The sequence below is a fragment of the Paralichthys olivaceus genome, chromosome 10 (assembly GCF_024713975.1).
Source record: "Paralichthys olivaceus isolate ysfri-2021 chromosome 10, ASM2471397v2, whole genome shotgun sequence".
Lineage (NCBI taxonomy): Eukaryota > Metazoa > Chordata > Actinopteri > Pleuronectiformes > Paralichthyidae > Paralichthys > Paralichthys olivaceus.
The window spans coordinates 16,679,119-16,699,112 of NC_091102.1; the positions used below are offsets into that span (position 1 = coordinate 16,679,119).

The following is a 19,994-nucleotide window of genomic DNA, read 5'->3' on the forward strand; positions in this document are numbered from 1 at the left end:
ATTTTAGAATTCAACAGTGCCTTCCTTACAAACTCAGATTTCATCTCCAAAACAAAGCAAGATGCAGAGACAGCTAAAAAACCCATAAAAGATATAAAATTAAAGTATTCTGTTCTTACCACAGTTAGCTTCATCTGAGTTATCACCACAGTCGTTTTCTCCATCACAGATGAAGGGAGGAAGAGCACAAAGTCCAGTGCCGCACTGAAAACGCCCAGGCTGACATTTGAATTCCGCTGTCGCGAAGGAAATCATTCCAATGAAACGGTATATAAATCCCAAAAGATTAATAAGAGACAAGAAACTGTGACACAGAGTAGTGTAAAAGATGTTCAAAATGATATTGAATTTGAAAAAAAGTCACAAGATTAAATATAAATATGCAGCAAAGACAGAAAAAAGTCCCATCAGTTCCAATTTGATTGTGATATCCCCATAAATTCAGTAAAATAGGAGCTGACCTCTATCTATTAATATTTGAAAAACAGCTTAAATTAAAATTTCACTCACGGCAGTCAGCAGGTTCGTCTGATCCGTCCCCACAGTCATCAACAGTGTCACACTTCCACCAGAAAGGGATACACTCATCTGTCCCACAGCGAAACTATTTGTATCACAGAAAAAAAAAGAGCAGGAATAACTCTCAACTCTCTGTATAAGCTGCGACATCTTTCAAAGCTAAATCAATCAATACACAAACATTTCCTGGAAGCTACCCTACATATCAGAAGTAGAACACGTAGGAGAGTAAAGCTTTTTGCCTTCAGGGTGTAATACCGATCAGAGACGGAGTACATTTAGATGTAAGAAGTTAGAGAAATGCTGCCAACCTGACTGGAGGTGCAGTTGGAGAGGCAGGTCTTATTGTCAGCAGCCAAGTAAAAATTGGTGGGACAGGCACATCTGTGTTCCCCACCAGGTGATAGAAGACACAGGTGGCTGCATCCTCCATTTGCAATTTGACACTGGTGCTTGGGCACTGCACAGAAGGACGGAAGACATGACTGAGTTCAACCTGAATTACACGAACCATTTCCTACTTAAAAGTACATCGGAGGCCTGTGACCACCGCTCTGCATGGGAGGATGGACTGAACACGAGCACCAGATGGACTTCATACCTTCAGGCTGGCGCAGGGAGTGGTACACCTTGATGGATTTGATGGCTTGCCAGGAATTGAGGAGTTCCATCCCTTGAGTGCCAGTTGTCTTGTGAGCGCGACGTAGTGATTTCGACTTCCCATCCGTCCAATAGACAAAGTCCTCAAACAAAGTCAGCGCCATTACTCCTTGGATGTGATCATAAGACACTGGAGATGGACAAATAGGAGCCACAGGCATTGATACATGACATTTTATGCAGTTAAGCAACCAAGGTGTTGTGATGTAACAGTGGCACTTAAAGAACACTTTTCATTGGAGATTTTCAGCAACATCCTTTTAAACTTCTGATCAATCATAATGACAACAGATCCATTTATAATATTTACCAGTTATCTAATATGTTTTACCGATACATCAATGTTCCAACGTCATGAACAGCAGTAATATTTGAAATATTTCAACTCAAGCTGCTTGCACTGCCTGGAGAGTGTATTTGCGTTTATTCGTGTCTTGACTTTGTAATTTCATCGTACAAAACCTTTGCCTCCCATTTGGTGGGAACGCAATATAATCAAACTATACCTATTGCGTTCAAAACTTCAAAAACTTAATTTAATAGCCAGGTTTGGGCTGCTAGGCTTGAAGCCCCATGAGCTTCATAATTGTGAGAAAGAAGGTGAGGAGGTGTGATGATTCTTCTATTGGCAAAAAAAGAAGCGGACCAAACACTTCCTTTGCACATACAACACTTAAGTCTCACCTTTGCGTCTTTGGGTTCCATCCATGTTGGCAAACAGGATGTGGTTGTCATCCGCCCAGTAAAGCCTTTTGTTGGTATAATCAATAGTGAGAGCAGTGGGGCTATAGATCTCTGTGTCAATGATAACCGTTTGCCCTCGGCCATCCATGCCAATACGCCCAATGTGAGGCGGTTCACAGCAGTCCACCCAGAATACGTACCTGGGAAGAAGAATAGCACAGTTCTAAGGAGCCATGTACTAGAACAGGCAAACATGATGGGAATAAAAATCAGTACTGTCACAAGATTAATTCCTCAGATGAGAGACAAATTTCAGGCTAGGCACCAATAAAGAGTAACTCTATCCCTGTTCTCCCTCAAGCTGTGGAATCATTGGACTCAGGTGTTATGTTTTGGAGTAATAATAATGTGCTTACCCTGTCTGGGGATCCAGAGCGAGATCTGTGGGGTTCTTGAGGCTAGAGCTGATTAGGATAGTTGGATAGAGCCCATTGGATTTGGACACTTCCAGTGTTTTCCTCTCCACATCGCACCAGTATAGATTTTTTCCTATCCAATCCACTGCCAAGGCACTGGGCACTGCAGTTCTGTGGACTATCTAGTGAGGCAGGGAGAAGAAAACCAGGCTTTGAACATTGCAAACCATTTCACTGATTTATGTTAATAAAATATATAACAAACCAATGTTTCAGTGGATTACCATGGAAAAACAAAGCGCACGAACAAGGGACAGGTCTTCCTCTGTCAGGCAGCAGCAACTTATTTTAATCTCAGTCACTCACAAACCATTTTATGTCCCACATAAATCAATATAACAATAGACTTGGTTCACATGATGCATCTCCTGCATTGAATTGAAATTGAGGTGCAAATGTTTTTTTCTTTACAAACACACACTGAAATGAACATTCTTGTGATGAGTGTCACAGATTTGTTTAAGATCAGGAATACTTGTGTTGCCATGACAATTGCTAGACATGCATTTCCTCTGTGATGAAAGCTAATAAATGTGTCACACATATAAAACTGCATCAAATGACCTGGAACAGTTTTTTTTATTGACATAGATTTACAGTGAAATATATGTATTGTATGTGCATAATGGAAATTACAGTTTCCTTAGAAGCCAATAACATCTGCAATATACGCAGGTCCCATTTCACAGATAACAGATGGACTGCACAAATCATTGGTACTGCTGTATGATGGCTTTTTTTTCTAAAGGACAAACTAGGATCTATGTAGAAACTCAAACTAATATTCCCAAGATAGTCTAGCCTTTGAATTTGCAAAAGCAGTTGTTCGAAGTAAACAATCATTGAGCCAGCTGGCAGATAAAGCAAATGCCTTTAAAAAAAAAACGTATTTCACACTAAATAAAAAAATAAAGGAATAACTTAAAGAATCTCTGCACTCACGCAATCTGTCATTAAGAGGCATGGTGTGCTTTGAGTCCTTTTCTGTCAGCATTTGTGAGAAAATATACAGTCTTGCCAAAAGACTGGGCTGTTCCTGAAGCAGTGATTTGGATCAAAGTCAGCCGGTGAAAAAGAAGCCAGTCCTGATTACACAAAGTCCCTCTGGTTCACTTTATCCATAGCATCTCATTGTATTGATCAAAAAGATTGCTTCACATAGAACTGAAGGTTAATGCCACGAATGTCAGCATTTGAATATGGCTCATCAAGAAAATAAAGACTGCATTATTCAGAGAGTGTCTATGAGAGCTAGGATGAGAGATCTTTGCAGTCTTGTTGTTGTTTCACCTTGGGCTGACACTTTTTTTTCTTTTAGACATTTATATTCAAGCTAATAAAGAACTGAAATGTTCCTCAGAAGACTCCTCAAAGGTGGTGGTTGTGGTTTTTTGTGCTTTTTGAGTGTTTCCACATAAATATATTTTGTCACTGAAGCAACAGTTACACAATGATGGCTACACACCAAAGATGGACACATATTTACATTTGGATGTTGAAGATAAAACCAATTACATAAGACAGTAAACTGCTGCTATGGGATAAAACAAATCAGTATTGCCATAGTCCTTGTTTTTTGATCAGCTATCAATGCAAAAATGTAAACAGACGCGACAAAAGGTTTTGCAATGGATGTCATAGTGATAACATCGTGGAGATATTAAATAATGAATGCTTGCAGTTACTAAAGTGACAAACCTGTAATATCCAAAACACATCTATGTTGATGCAGGTGAATCAAATTACCAGGCAAATGCTCAGGACATGTTTTCCTGCTTTTCCTCTAACAAAAGTGTTGTTTTATCTGCGAGAAATGGTGAGGAGTCTCCAATGGGTGGATCCGTCCCGGCCCAACCCAATCAATGAACTGTTTTCAAAGAGGTAATGGCACCAGCAAATGAAAAGACATCCCATGCTTGGGTTTCATGCTTTAACTCAATCGAATAGCTAACAGTGCAAATGAAGGGGCATTAAAACTTTCTTCTAGTGTCCAATTCCCTTTCTCTTGCTAAGCAGTAAAGTTGGGACGAGATGGGGACGCAATCACAGAAAGCCTTCGTAGAGCATCCTGTCTTTTTTCAGTTCTTCTGCACACGAAGTCCACCTTCTTTGTAAGCTGCTCAGTACATGTCCTCTGACCAGGCCCCTGAATTGGGACACAGTTATTGTGTAGTGCAAAATGCAACTGCATAGGACTTCAAGTTTCAAAATGCAGTGCAGAAGAAGAATAAAGTAAGCAAAGAAAATAAAAGCCCCAAATCTAAAATCGTACCTAGTTAGCTAAACCACAGTATTCAATTACTCTCAGTGCTGGTCAAATGAATTACTACCCTCTGCTCCCCCAATCTTGTCTGACTAATACGGCAATGCTATACTAATAGCACTTTGTGTGAGTGACTCTTTAAATTAACCCGATGTGAGGAGCTCCCCGATCGGTGTCTCGGACAGTTTGTCCTCCTGCTTCACTGCGGCATCGGCTGAAACAGAGACTGCGGAAGTAATTGAGCTGTATGATCTTAATGCCCCCACACACCACTGCTAATGAGATGTAGGATGAAGACCCTCCAGGTGCTTAGCTGAAGTCCCAATATCTCCACTGTCTTGGCTCTGATCCCATGGCCCAGACAATTCTTTATGCAGCATTGTATCATTATGTCTATTGTATTTATCTGAAAACCATTGGTGATATTCCCATTATCTCTTACACAAATTCATCAGTGTCAAGCTTACAGGACGTTGGCTGTCGACAGAAATATCCACTCTGTGGCTTCTAAAAGGATTAGAGGGTGCCCATCATCACCTGAACAGTGATAATGAGCCACTTAGGCAACATGCTACGTGGTCTCGCACAAATGACAGATCTTGCAAATAAAAAAAAGTAGAAAAATAAGTTAAACTGGATGATTTAAATGAATAAGTAAGAGAAAAGACAGCAGATTGATGGAACATGCACATTTTTCAGCATGAGCCAGAGATAAAGAAAAGCCAATGAATCTTGAGTAAACTAGCCCAAGGCACAAGAACATATGGCACAGAGACAAAGAAACTAAATCCTGTGGTACCTTGAGGTCACTGCCGTTGAGACGCATTCTGTTGATTTTTCGACCGCTTGGCCTGGTTGAGTCCACCCAATAAATGAATTCCTTCTTGTAGTCAAAGTCTATGTGGATGATGTTGTTGAGGCCCTGAAAATACAAAAGAGACAACTTGAGTATATAAGAACATCATTTTTTGTTGAAAAGAAAATTAGATTAGTGCTTGAGTTCACTGTGAGGTTAAAAATAAATGAAGGGCCCTTTCATTGACAACAAAGGTGTGCCCGCACAGCACTAATCTTAAATGTTATGTTAATATGAATTTTCTGCTTAGAGTTATCCATGATGCATATTTATATGACTATTTTTATAAATCATTTTTATTTTAACACACACAGTGCCGATAGACTAATGATTGAGGTCAAATTAAGTTAATATGAAATACCCACCAGTGGGTAATACCAGCAGAAATAGACAACAAGCTCAACTTCGACTACAGTGTCTGTGTGAATTGTGATATTTACTCCACAAGCAGTATTGATTCAGATGGTTTTCCCACAGCTTCCCACTATACAAAGCATTTGAAGAACCTGTGAAAAGCGAGTCGCGGTCCTATCAAATCAGAGGAGTGAGCTACTTTGCTTCTCTGTCATGCTCACAGGACCCCACTGTCAGTCAGACGGAGCCGCTCACCAAACAAGTGCCCCCACCCTGTCTGACACGGTGGGTGCTGAGAGAGGGTGTCAGATAATCTGACAGACAAAATGAGACATCTTCATCAGATCATCAACACCCTCACAGACAGGCGCCAAAGTGTCCTGGGGGAGCCGCTCCCCACTACAAACATCAGCTGCAGAGATGAAACCTGCGCCCCACTTTAATCCACAACTGCTGTTTGTTTTCTCTTCATTCTCCCAAACCAACCAGAGACTAAGCAACTGCGAAAGGATTCAGAGGACAGATTATAGAGAACTTTATTCTCAAGTTACTACTCCACAATAACTACTAATCATACAATATTATTATATAATACTATACTATATCCACTACTTTCAGAAATCTCTGTCTGTGGAACACATGTCTCCAGAATAATTCAACTGATCGGCACGCATCCCAGGAGGTGCAGTGTCGAATTTAGTGCGATTAGGACACAAATATACATTAATAAAATCTGAATACAGGCAAACATCTCTATGCAGTCAAATGGGGCAGGGCTTAAAAGGTATAGCGTGCGGGCCAAGTTGAACGTGTCTTCCTCTGTGTCCTTCCACAACCTTCAGCAGTGGTTGGCAACGGGCAGCCATCGTCCAAAAACTGGCTCACCAGCAACTATATCTGTCTCACTAAATCAATTTAATAATTTTTGATAATTCTTATTTCACAATATCAGACAGACGCTGAGATCCAGTGTGTCCTCAACTTTATCATGGCAGCGACATTCATTCATTCACTTCCTCTTGAGCAATTTGAATTCAAAGTTGTTAATCAGACATCTGAAATAGACCTCTACACACATCTTCAGAACACAAACAATAAAAAGTGATAGTATATTGTAGAATTATTTGAGGAGGACTCACTTATGACAAGGATAATTCTGTAGTAGCTCAAGAGCATCAGCACACATCCAGAGAAAAGTCCATTCCAAACAGTCAGGGTTAGAACAAACACTTTACTACCAGCTCTCAGTACCCACAACAATTTACACTAACTTTGTAGTATTATGTAGGAGAACATAAAGAGAGCTGCTCTAAAACACAATATGTTGGCGTGATACAATATTGTGAGTCACTTGTGTTTGTGGTGGGAGGGCAAATTCATTCTAACTGCAATGTCATGGACGTATACTCTGAACAGGGAAGGTAATGGAGTGTTGAGGTGATTTGAGGTCAGTTGCTGCTGAAATGCAGTGGCGGAAGTGAGTAGTGGCTTCTGGTAACTGAGGTACAGACAGCAGATTTACATTTAGTAAAGAGGTTAATGTGACTGTGAGAGGAGGCTGTAGGATACATCGGTTGATTTACAGTAAATCACAGCCGAGCATTTATGATAATCACCAGTCAGATTCAAGCATTGCCAAGAGCAGCTGTGATGAGACCTAGAAATGATTGAAATAGCTTTTCCATGGGGTCCTCAATGGGGTGATTTTGATCTCTGCCAGTCAAAATGGCAATGTTCCTCTGCCCATATGGTGGGGGGCTGGGAAATCATGGCGGCCATTAGATATCTCATTTAAAACAGGACAATACATTACACATGCTTTATGGAGGCTTGTGCACCATTGTCAGGTTTAATCACATAACTTGCTTGTGACTGAGGAGTACACTCACATTTACGTGCAGTTTTATGGTTTATTAATGCAGAGAACATTTATCCTTCATTTAGGTAATACATGGTTTTCAGGAAAAATGGGTTGTCTGTGCATTGGTCAGGAACGTGCAGCTGAATCAGGTGCTCCCCACATCATGAAGAGAAAACTTGTCAAAATATAAAAAGACTGGAATACAATTGATTTTTGGCAGACTGTCACTGCATGATTCTCATACTATAATAATAGTTTGTTAATATTATCATATTAACTTTTCATAAGAAGAAAACAGTCATTCTTTCTTGGGATGATTGTCTATCATTATGGTAATACAAAGCAATGCATTTACAATTTAACTCTATGCTGTCTTCTAAATTTAATATTTATCAAACACATTCAGCTAGAGAACATAATCCCACTACCACTAAAATCTGTGTTTTCAAAAAAACTTAAACTAAACTCATTTAAAGCCATATTTCCTCCCTGTAATGTACAACTGACAGAACAGGATGGAATCAAAAGAAGACAAGGCTGTAATCTCATTGACAAGCTGATGACGCCTCTGATCAGTATTCCTATCTAATGAAGATAAACTAACTGATCCATAATCCAGTGAATATTTCATGAGATGGTATTGATGCATCTATCACCTACCTGTTTCAAGATGGTGTAATTTGAGCCGTCCACGCTCAGCTTTCGGATCTCATGGTGGTCGGCCATTATGAGAAAAGGCTCTTCAGCTGAAATGAGGGACATGCAGCATTAGAGGTCAAATGAGCGTTACGATCCTGCACATTGAGGCTTAAATTAAGAATGAAAATCAGGCTGACCTGACAGAGCCCTGCATGTATTGGGATTGCGCTCCAAGGCTTCGTAGCCATCCACACACAGACACTTGAAGGAGCCGTAAGTGTTGATGCAGCGCTGGCTACAGGGAAGGGTAGTGGAGCATTCATCAGTATCCACACAAGTCTTCCCATCATCCTTCAGGTGGAATCCCGGCCAGCATTTACACTGATCATAAACATGAGAAATATGTGTTGGGAATAATGAGGCAGGAAATGTGAGCAAAAGAAACAAGAGCCTCAGTTTCATTGTAAAAAGATGGTCACCTGGCTATTTAAAGGTACAGTGTGTAGAATTGTGTGATATCTAGTGGTGAAGTTACATGTTGCAGCTGAACACCCCTCATCTCACCCTCCCCTTCCAAACGTGTAAGAGAACCTGTGGTAGCCTTTAGTTGTCATTAAAACTCAAAAGATGTGTAGTTTGTCCAGTCTAGACAACTGTAAAAAAGATGGCAGCCTCCGTAAAGAGGACCCCCTCGATGTAAATATTTAAGTATTTAAATATAAAGGGCCTTTTCTGGGGTAAAGAAAACTACAATCCATACAATTTAGATGAAACAAACTAGTGAAAACTCATGAGGATTATTCTACATCAAATTTCTGCCAACAGTTCCCTTTCACCTAAATCTTACACACTGGACCTTTAAGTGAAGGGTACAACAAATAATTCAATGTTCTATTCCTGACTCAAAAACATGATTTATTCATTCTTTAAATTACTTGTTGAGAAAGCTGTGCTACACACATAATGTACCATAGCTCAAAAATCCGACCACACTTCAGTGACCACAGCCTCCAAAAACAACTAAGTGCTTGTATCAGCTGCTCTGGAGCCAGTGCAAATCCCTTTTTATCCAACACTATAACCTTGAAGGCCTTTCTACTGGTCCCCCTGATCAGGATGAGCAAAGGGTCTGCATTGATGTGCTCTCTGTGCAGCTCAGCCCCTGTCATGGCAGCAAAGAGAGGTTTTCTGACATTTTCAACTTTCAGACACTGAACACACTTTTATGGAAGAATATGAAAGTAAAATCCAGGTATGAAGACATAAACTATCACAGTCTGACAAAGCGACTGCCCAACAGAACATTCTGGCAGATGTGGCCTTGACCTGTATTCAACCCGAACATCGCATGCCACAATCGCCCGGCACATTCAGGGAGCGCAGACGTTTGGTGGCATATCATTAAACTCCTTACAGCGTTCAAGGTTATTCAAGAAGGGAGAGACTAAATGTATGTATGCTCCCACCCATCTTTATCTATTTAATGATGTGAGAAGTTAGGCTTGATTCATTATTGGTCATTAATCATTCATGGCCACACTATTACTAACATAGGCTCCACATTTTATCTGCCACTGATTTGGAAATTATGTTAAAGCTGAGAACCGCAGGTCAGTCAAGTGTTTAAATTAAAATCGCACTCACATAGTAATACACACACGCGTGCACGCACACACACACAAATAGCATATGAACTGATTTAAACCTTATTCTTGAGTCTTATGATGCACTGTCACGCTGTTTGAAGGACACATCTCTGAGTCATATTTATGAAAGAACGCTCACTGTGCAGTGGGATCACTGGATTTGTATTCAGGAGGGTGTTTGCTCTTGCACCAAACCACAGTGACTGTCTTATCTGTTGTTAAAATATTTCTACAGTTGTTATCTTTCCATAGCTTGATTTAACCTTTAGCTGGAGGAGTTAGGCTTTATCGACTAACTGCAGCCAGGAAGCTGTTCTGAAGAAGAATGCATTTCAAGCAGCTGAACCGTGACCACTGGTCACTTACCTTGTATCCCACAGTAAGATCCTGGCAGTCCTGCGTGCAGCCGCTGACTCTGCGATTCAGGCACTCGTTCACATTGCAGTTCTTCTCATCTGACTTGTCTCCACAATCATCTCTCCCATCGCAGAGATTACCCTCAGAAATGCAGCGTCCGTTTGAGCACATGAAGAAGGAGCCATTGCACAAGCTTCCTGTAAAAAGCGAGACACGACTTTCACTGGCACAACATCCTTCAATAAATCCTAAATTCCCACAATCTAAGTTGTGGAACATTTTTAACCTGACAATGGGGCTTGACAGATTAATCCTTTTCAGGAAAACTCTCCTGGTTGTAGCACCTTTTGTTTCCACCATATGTCCCCACCAGTTTCCTTGGCGAGTGGTGCTGCTTGTGACACTGATGAAGAGATTCCAGCTGCGAGCCAAACAGCAGTCTTACCTGCAGCCAGACATTTGAGGTTTAGAGGCAGTTCATCAGAGTGGTCGGGACAGTCTGTGTGGCCGTCACACTCCCACTGAGAGCTGAGAAGACAGCGGCCGTCCCTGCAGCGGAATTCCTCAGATCCACAGGAGCGATAGACTGAAGAAAGAGGAAGAGTGGGTTTTTCATCAAGTTATACTTGGCTTGGCAGTGACGTAGTGTCACCTTTTGGTGGTTGTAGAATTAAGTACAAATACGTTGCACTGAGCTGAACAAGATAATGTTTGTCTTCATATAACAACAAATATGTGGGTTATAAAATAATTGTATTCATTGTGTATCAGGCAAAGCCATCTGGATGTATGATGGTGTCTATAGCTGCATTGTTCAATTATATAAATATGAACACATGTTTCAAAATTATCAGTTCTACATATTAAAGCAGCAACAGATAATTCTCTCTAGTTTTGACATCAAAACTTGCTAATGGATTGTTCTATAATAAACCAGCTGGAAAAGAACTGGCTTTACATATACATTCAGCTACTCATATAAAATAATCTCCCTAGACAACCATTCCATCATTTCAAACAATTTTACTGACCCTCAAAATTTTGCATAAAGAGTGATTAAAGTCCAGAGAAACTGTACCTGTATAAACACTGCCTTCCATATTCATGTTTCCTCTCTAAGCATCTAGTGTTTAAGGGATCTATCAGCACAGATTGAATATAATATTCATAATTAAGTTTTCATCAGTATATAATCACCTGAAACCAAGAATCATTGAATTCCCATTAGCTTAGAATGAGCTCTTTATATCTACATAAGGAGCAGGTTATCTTCTACAGAGTTTGCCAAGTTGCAGCGCCATGTTATGAAAGTAGTGCACACCGAACAAAAAAAACACTGGCTCTACAGGGAGTGTCGTTGTTTATATTTCACCTGAGGGCCTCCATAGGTTCTCCTACATGATTGGAGAGGGACGGGTGAGGGGAGGGCCTTGCAAATGCAATCTGCACCCTCACAGATAGATGTCAAACTAATTTCATGTTTTCTCAATGAGTTATGCATTGCCAATGTGAGCTTATACATTTTTGTTATTTACAACCTCTATCCAAAACAATTTTATCTCTTTACCACACTGTAGCAATATGCGTTCAATATATTTAATTGTTTGCTCTTATTGATCTGTGCTAAGATGTCTTTGTCATGTCATGTATTTCTTCATATTATTCTAATGCCTCTAATTTCAATGTTTAAATATGTCAAACAGCCTTATATGTTATTACTCCATTAATTCATAACCAATCATCACCATCTTATCATAATCTCTATTAAATTTTTCAAACTGGAGATTCTCAGTTTTTAGCACCTTTCAATTATGACACTTCTACATAATGCTGGTGAATATTATGAGGTAAAAGAGAGAGATACATTATCTCACCACATTCCACTGACTCATCAGTTCCATCTCCACAGTCGTCATCGTGATCGCAGACAAACCGCTGGGGGATACACGCCTTGTTGCGGCAGCGAAATGAGCTGTCATCACATGTGTTGTTGGGTGCTAATGCACGGAAAGAAGTGGGATCAACGTGCTAATCAATAGAAAAAATTTTTTTCATCAGTATGCCAGTCAATATTAATAAACTTTATGCTAATCCCCTCACAGAAGGCTGAAGTTGTGCATAAATGTCAACTATCTGCTTTGTAGATTTCCAGCAGGTGTTTAGTGAGTTTCATGATCTATGAGCTATTGTTTTAATGTGGTGTAATCTAAAGTTACATAAGGACAATCATTTGTAAACAGGCAATGATTTCTCTACTCTGGGATTGCATAAAGTGTTATACTTGCAATGAGCTATTCAGGGTTTTGAACTAGAAGACACAGTTTACCACAGCCAGCTGCAGAGAGCTCATCGCTCCCATCAGGGCAGTCCCTCTCGCCATCACAGAGCCAGCGTTTCGGAACACAGGCGTACGACCCAGGGCAGCTGAACAGCCCCGGAGCACATGTCACTAAGCCTGAGAGGAAAACAGGAGCACATGCTCTACTTTCAAACGCCAAAGAATACAATGGGTCAAATGTAGCACAGAGAAAAATTGGTACATATGAACTGAAGCTAATGTATCTTGGTTTTGGTTCAGTTATTTCAATAAATCAAAGAATGTGTAATTCTGAGCCCATGAAGGGACAGGGCGATAATTTATTTGGGGATTACTTTTGTATTATCTCTCAATACTTTTGCGTTATCTTGCAACAGCTTCCTGTTCCAATCATACAACACCATCATTCCATTATAGTTGAACAAGTGTGCAGTTATGTGTATCCATGCCTTTGTCCTGAGTCCAGTATCTGGTTCAAATTGAATCAGACAGCATCCTGCAGATCACCATAGGACAACTGCGTTCTTCTTGAGAGACCTCTTGATCTAAGAACTCGTTTACTTTCACTTATTATATAACCAGGCCTATGATAAGTAGCACAATATGTGAATACTTTATTTTAAAGTTAAGCTAAGTTATCTGTCTCATCTGGCAGGGTTGCAGTGGAAGATGAGTGGAAATGGGCATATCCGAGTCTAGGCCAGGTTCATTTCAAATGATATACAGGTTACTGAGCTGATATTTTATAATGCACATTCAATTAAATTTTATTTGTGAAGCGCCAAAGCATATTATGCATTATCTCAAGGCACTTTACATAGAAGGACATCAAGACCTTAAAATCGTATTTAATATAGAGACACCCAAGAGTTCCCACAATGAGGAAAAACTCCCTCGTTAACAGGAAAAAAAACCCTCTAACAGAACAAGGCTCAATGTGGGCGGTCATCTGCCTCGACCGGTTGGGGTGAACACCAAAACTAGCCGTGGTTGTCATAACTTAGCATGCATGTGCATTCAGTGCCACTATACGATGCTCACGGTCTGTGGCCACAATTTGCTGACATTGTTGGCAAGGGAGATTTAAATCACATCACAGGCAAAAAAAAACAATCCCTTTTAGGTTTGGGTTTGAATTGGTAAGTTTTATCTTGGACTCGGTTCAGACAGAATTCTGCACTCTACCACAAATGGCTTAGAAGAAATAGGAGAAGAAAAATAGCAAAAGGTACCAGGGCTCCACAATAAAACGCTACATTATAACTCATAGAATAAAAGCTTTGGTTACAGTTTTCAACGTACCTCCCTTTTTGATCCCCATAAAACTAATTTTCATTGTGCAGCAGTTCCCATTGTGCACAACTCACACATAAAGATCGTGCTATTGTGAGTAAAAATTTCAACTTGAATCATTACAAGTCATTATTACTCTTTATATTAGGACAAAGAGGAGAGAAAAAATTGCTGCACAGGGAAACAAAGGTAAATACAGTAGCTCAGTGGAGCATGTACCGCTAACATGCATATCTTGTTTTTGACTAGAACTGTGCTTCAGAAACCTTTGGGCCATTTCATTAATATTTCCTTGACACTCCATTACAATCCAATTATACAAGCAATGTTCACAGCAAGTCTTGTCTCTTTATTGTGGTTGGATTTTTTTTGTTTTATTGTAGTATTCATTACACACACACACACACTTCTCATTTGCCAATTGAAATCACTGTGCCTCTTGGGTCTCTGTGATGAAAAATCTATTTGCCTCAGTGCCCACTCCAGTCATCAGAAATGCCTGCAGTCCCCTTTGTTGTCTCATTAAGATTGTTTCATCTCTTTTCATTAATTTCCAGCTCTGATAGAGGAACATATGGAGCTGCCATATGAAATACAGCGGATGTGACCTTTTATACCGACAGTAGATTCCCCGTGTCATCCGAAAGGGCTCTTACCACAGATCTGCACGCTCTCGTCAAGGCCGTCCTCGCAGTCATTCTCGCCATCGCACAGCCATTGCTTGGCGATGCACTTGTTCTTTGAACAGGCGAACTGGTTCCACAAGCATGATGAATCTGCAGAGGGCATTGGAATTTAAATTCCATAAATCAAACAGAGTGAGAAGGATGCAACAACAAAAGCAGCACACAGCCTATAGAAGTGGCTCCTATTTGCCCCAGTGGCTTGTTCTTTTTCTCTCTGTGGTGTCTTTGCTTAGTGGCACCGCATGAGTAAAGCTGCCACACAAAGGATTGTACATTTGTTTTTTCCTTTTGTCTCTCAAAGCAAGCCATTTTGATAGATGCTCCCAGTTACTATTTATTAAGATTAAATGTATACTATTAAATTATAAAAGAAAGTAAAATACTGAAGGTGATGGTAACCTGTTATATGTCAATAACGAGCATGCTGCCTATCACAGTGTAAAAGCTATTGTGAAAAATGTGGATGTATTCATTATCTGTGCTGAGTTTGTGCCACTGAGCCACCCACTCTCCCTGGAGAGTTGTTCTGTGGTCTCTGCCAGAGCTTTGATGAGATGTTGAGAGAAGGAAGAGAGAATGTGTGCTCCGGGTCAGACCACAGTGCAAGGAATTATGAATCCCACTGAGCGTGGTGGGGGTAGGGATGGGGGCATCTCTCACACTGCGTTGCTTTCCTCGCCGTCATACTTTGTACATCACATTAGCTTTACGTGCACTGATACCATGATGTACGATAAGGATGAGATAAACATAAAATGGCTAAATGTGGAAACCGTGATTATCTGCACTTTCTGTATGTGATTCCAGATTTGCACTTCAAATGTGAGCAGCTGCTTCCAGTGTACGGCAAAATAGCAGGTCTACAGCACATAAACTGTATCAAAGAGCCTTTCATGACTCACTTTCAATGTGTTTCACATAGTAGAAAAGCTCAGGATGCATTCAGAAGTGACAAATGACTATCTCGTCTAATCAGATGACTGGAATATAGAATTTCAGAAACGTAATGACATTTTCCTCAAACCACTTTCCCTCTGCAGTCAGATTATCAGTGGCTGGAGCGTTTTATATGATAATTAACTCAGAGGAATGGGAATATTGTCTATTTGTCCTGAAAAAAACTATTCAGAGCATCTCATTGAGGCGTAATTCATATCAGTTCTGATATGAGCACGTTTGAAGCATGGGATGTTATCGTTTCACACAGGCACAAATGACATTTTTAGATAAAAGGATGAAAATGGTAATTGTGTGTTATGTATCTCTCTAACAACATTCATGGACAATTTATAAAAATAAATCTGATTGTGGAAGAGCTTAAAAAATGGAAACAAGTGTTCCTACTGCTTTTCATTTCCAAGAAAAGTTAACAGAGGTGCTGCTTAGTTATAAAGGAAGAGACATGCTCTGTATGTCAATATATTTGGCCCTACTGCCCTAGGTAATAAATTAAAGACATTCAGATCATTGTCCAGGGTTTTTTTCTGCAAAGAGAACAGCGAGCCGCCTTTGTCAAATATTGTGCCGCCTCTGCCTCCCGGCAAAATTTTAGTCCTGTGGAAACTGCCAGTGGTTATGTTTGTCCTGGACAAAATTGATATCTGAAAGCGGTTGATATACAAAATAATAACATAGCTTCCTTATGGTAGTCCCAGAACCTGAAGGATCGGTAAAGGCACACGCATGCACACACGCACGCGCTCGCACACACGCACGCGCTCACACACACACACACACACCCACACACACACACACACACACACACACACACACACACACACTGGTCACTTCTCTCCCTGTCACAGACTCAGCTGACGTCTCGCTACAGTTTCAACATTGATTTGTTTGAAATGACACCACAATATCAACACTGATCATCACATATTGACCGATACTTTACAATGTATTGAGAGCCTGAGGAGATGGAGGGGCACGCTCAGTTTGGCTCGATTCGGTTAGAGCAGTGCGAATGATAGAGACACAGAGAGGAGCAGCACATTACTGACAGAGCCGGTAAAAACTGTAAAACATAATTTATGATAGACCTCAAATTTGTTCATTTATTTAATGTTTTCCTAATATTGTGCAGCACTTATGTTTACATGAGATGGTAATAGAATAGTCAATTAATATTTATAGCACATGTCTGATGAAGATGTCAAGCATTTATCTGTTTTTCAAAACATTAAAAATATGTAAAAATACAATCATGTCTATATAATGCAACTAAGGTCTGAATACTTCACGTCTTAAAGTAATCTTTGATTATTGATTAACTTTCTTCAGGTTAAGGTAATAAAAATGTATTCAGACTATTTTCTTAATCAGTTTATGTTAGAATATCGGTGACCATGTGAACATAGTGATTGTTAACATGTTGATTTTGAGGAGGTAGAACCATCTAAGTTCAGCATGTCAGCTTACTAACAGGTACTAACAGCTGAATCTGTGTAGATTTGCATGTATTTGGTATTGTTGAAATATCGATACAGTAAGTGAGGGTGTGATCTCTGTTTGTGGCACTGATAAGAAGCAGTTACTCATTTATTTCAAGTAGTGGACCAACTGATTCTAAATTACTATCCCTGACATTCTGAATGATGATGGCAAAAAAGGCAAGATGAAGGAGGATGCAATACAGAACCTCAACATACATATAAAGTATAAAGTGTATGTGTGTGTGTGTGTGTGTGTGTGTGTGCGTGCGCGTGTGTGTGCGCGCACGTGCGCTTCTGGATTGTGTTTGCTTCTGATAGATGCAAATTACAAATGGTTACATCTTTATAATGTCACAACAAAGGTTTTAAATCCAATTTAAAGTTAAATGCAGAGTGGGGGTGTTTTGACAGTGTGTGTGGACCACTTCATCAGATCTAATTACTTTGTGCACGTGTGTGACCGTGATGATGCTGTGCCGACGCTCTGACCACCTAAATTAAAGGAACCATTCATTTTGCTTTGATGCCAAGAGCAATGACACGTGGATGGGTACGTGAGTGAGCTGTTGGTTTTGAGGGCAAATTATATTAATCCATACCATGACATAATTATGGCCTTCCTGTTTAATTGCAGAGGTCTCTGACTTTGTCATGGTAGGTTCTACATATATTAGCATGGATCAAAGCAGAAGGGAGGGATGCTCTTGCTGCCTCTGGTGAGGGAAGTGGAGTAAAGGGAAGAGGAGTGGCATCATAATGTGTAATCCTCTCATATGTCACGAGTTTCCATTGAATCCACATTTCCGTCTTTAATATCACCGTTTCGGTGATGGCTCATTAATTAATTGTTACACTGGGTGTGCTGTATATCATAATTCAAAGAGAGAAGGGGGAAAACTTGTGCCCTCAACAGCCGCACTCTGAATTCAGCAACACCTACTTGAGAAATCTCACACAGACAATACGGGGGAGTAAAACAAAGTGAGGAGAAATTTCCTCGTGGCATGATAAACAATCATCTCTTGTCCTTCTGTCTGAGTATATACTGTACTGTACGCAGTATTTGTTGCAGGCCTGGATCTATTTAAATGACAAATGACTACAACAAATAGCTTCTTGTAATGGATAACAAATATCTGTTTAGATCAACCAAACACCTCATCTATTTCTACCAGTTAGAAAACAATACATAATTTCAGTTTATTGTGTGGAGGCTCTTCTGTGTGAGGTAGGATTTGTTGGCCCTTACCACACTGGAATTCATCCGCCCCGTCTTCACAGTCCTTCTGGCCGTCGCACAGCCACACGCTAGAGATGCAGTTCCCACTTGGACAAGCGAAGTGGCCCTCCTCACACTTCTGTCCATGGGAAACTGCCAAGAGCAACACAAAACCAAGTCAGTCTTCTGGGCATTAGTCATGATTGAGGTCATTATCTTATACTAAGCTCTCAGAATCTCTCATTCCACTGTCATTATCATCTCTCAAAATGAGATCTGTCTTAAGTCTTTTATAATTGAAGCTGGCTTACTTGTTCTGCCTCTCAATGCACAGGCAAAATGTTTGTGTGTGTCTGTGTGCGTGCTGTGTACCCACCCTGGCAATTGGTCTCATCAATGTAGTCGCCGCAGTCATTTGCACCATCGCAGATCCACGAAGGGTGGATGCACAGCGAGGTGGAGTTGCAGCTGATGAAATCTTTCTCTTTCACCCCCAGCTTGTGAAAGTGCGAGCAGTCGGTGTGGTCTGAATACAAAACACAGCACCACTATAATTGTCTCGTCACAATGTGATCCCAGTGACGAGCGCAGATCCAAGGTGCTGCTGTCGGTTGGTGTGTTTGGTCGTAAGCAAGATTACGCAAAACCAATTAAACAGATTTCCACAAAACTTGGTGGAAGGAGATGGTGTCGGTCAGAGATGAAAACATTCAATTTTGGTGCAGATCTTTAACATTTGCATTTTTCAATTTGCATTTTTCAATGTTTTCACAATTTTCCTTGGAAACAATTCATGGATCATGATGGAAAAAAAGACAGGCATAAATATGTGTATATATATACACATATTTATATATATATATATATATATATATATATATTTATAGAGAGAGAGAGAACTGATGTCTATGAGTGTGTGTGTTATTTGGTGCAGCTTGATTGAATGTAAGTTGGGCCTTGGCAGTGGTATGCTCTCTACTGAGTGCCACTATCATATTTCCATTGTACCTGCAATGCATAGCAAAGGCAGAAAGAACTTACTGCAGTTTTTTTCATCGGAGGCGTCGGCACAGTCGATGACCTGGTTACACCAGGCTGAGCTGGGTACACAGCTCCCGTCCCTGCACGATGACTCTGATGAGCCGCACGTGACATCTCGGGGAGGAAATTAGCATTTCAAAAAGATAGAAGAGACACAGCACTCAGACGGAGTTAACAGGTACAGATCACAACAATGCTGAGAACCTCTTTCTGGGGGTGGTGAAAATTAGCTCCAGGTTGCAAACTGGCAGGGAAGAAAAGGGTTCGTGATGAGTTGCAGTATCTGTGCAGTTGGTCTGCTTGGGCTATAAAAATTGCTTGACTGTCATGACCCTCTAAGTGCTGTGCAAGAGCAAATCACACTTAATATGCAAGAGGGGCTCCTTAGTTGTGCTGTTCATTCACCAACTAATGCACAATGGTTCTGGTCATTTCACCTCTCTGCATTTTATTATCGGTATATAACCTAATGCTATAATTAAATGTTCTAGCGGCAATAGGGGAAGTTATTGTTGATGTCCCATTAAAAAGAAAATGCAAGGCTGAAGATGACACAATATAATGAAATTAACTCCTCCCTGAAATCCCAAAATGCAGAGTCCACATTAATTATGAGAGCACCTCTGTCTCCTTCTGGGCTCAATCAGCTTGGTAAGAGTCTCTGCACCTTATTTTCCCTCTTTGA

At 40.4% G+C, this 19,994-nt stretch overlaps 1 protein-coding gene across 7 annotated transcripts in view; it reads right to left on the minus strand.

Annotated features, from left to right (window-relative positions):
- Window positions 1-19,994, minus strand: part of lrp1bb (low density lipoprotein receptor-related protein 1Bb) — a 247,304-nt gene that overhangs the window by 37,366 nt on the left and 189,944 nt on the right. For all 7 annotated transcript variants that reach the window (XR_011244330.1, XM_069533046.1, XM_069533042.1 and 4 more), the window contains 17 exons: window positions 19,310-19,423; window positions 18,645-18,794; window positions 18,299-18,421; window positions 14,582-14,701; window positions 12,642-12,770; window positions 12,190-12,312; window positions 10,761-10,901; window positions 10,325-10,512; window positions 8,510-8,693; window positions 8,334-8,419; window positions 5,402-5,524; window positions 2,280-2,461; window positions 1,864-2,063; window positions 1,121-1,309; window positions 831-979; window positions 511-604; window positions 120-236 (listed from right to left, as the gene is read on the minus strand). Coding sequence is in view for 6 of the 7 variants with exons in the window: in XM_069533046.1 (XP_069389147.1) it covers window positions 120-236; window positions 511-604; window positions 831-979; window positions 1,121-1,309; window positions 1,864-2,063; window positions 2,280-2,461; window positions 5,402-5,524; window positions 8,334-8,419; window positions 8,510-8,693; window positions 10,325-10,512; window positions 10,761-10,901; window positions 12,190-12,312; window positions 12,642-12,770; window positions 14,582-14,701; window positions 18,299-18,421; window positions 18,645-18,794; window positions 19,310-19,423 (2,412 nt within the window). In the remaining variant the exon portion in view is untranslated. The remainder of the gene's footprint in view (window positions 1-119; window positions 237-510; window positions 605-830; window positions 980-1,120; window positions 1,310-1,863; window positions 2,064-2,279; window positions 2,462-5,401; window positions 5,525-8,333; window positions 8,420-8,509; window positions 8,694-10,324; window positions 10,513-10,760; window positions 10,902-12,189; window positions 12,313-12,641; window positions 12,771-14,581; window positions 14,702-18,298; window positions 18,422-18,644; window positions 18,795-19,309; window positions 19,424-19,994) is intronic.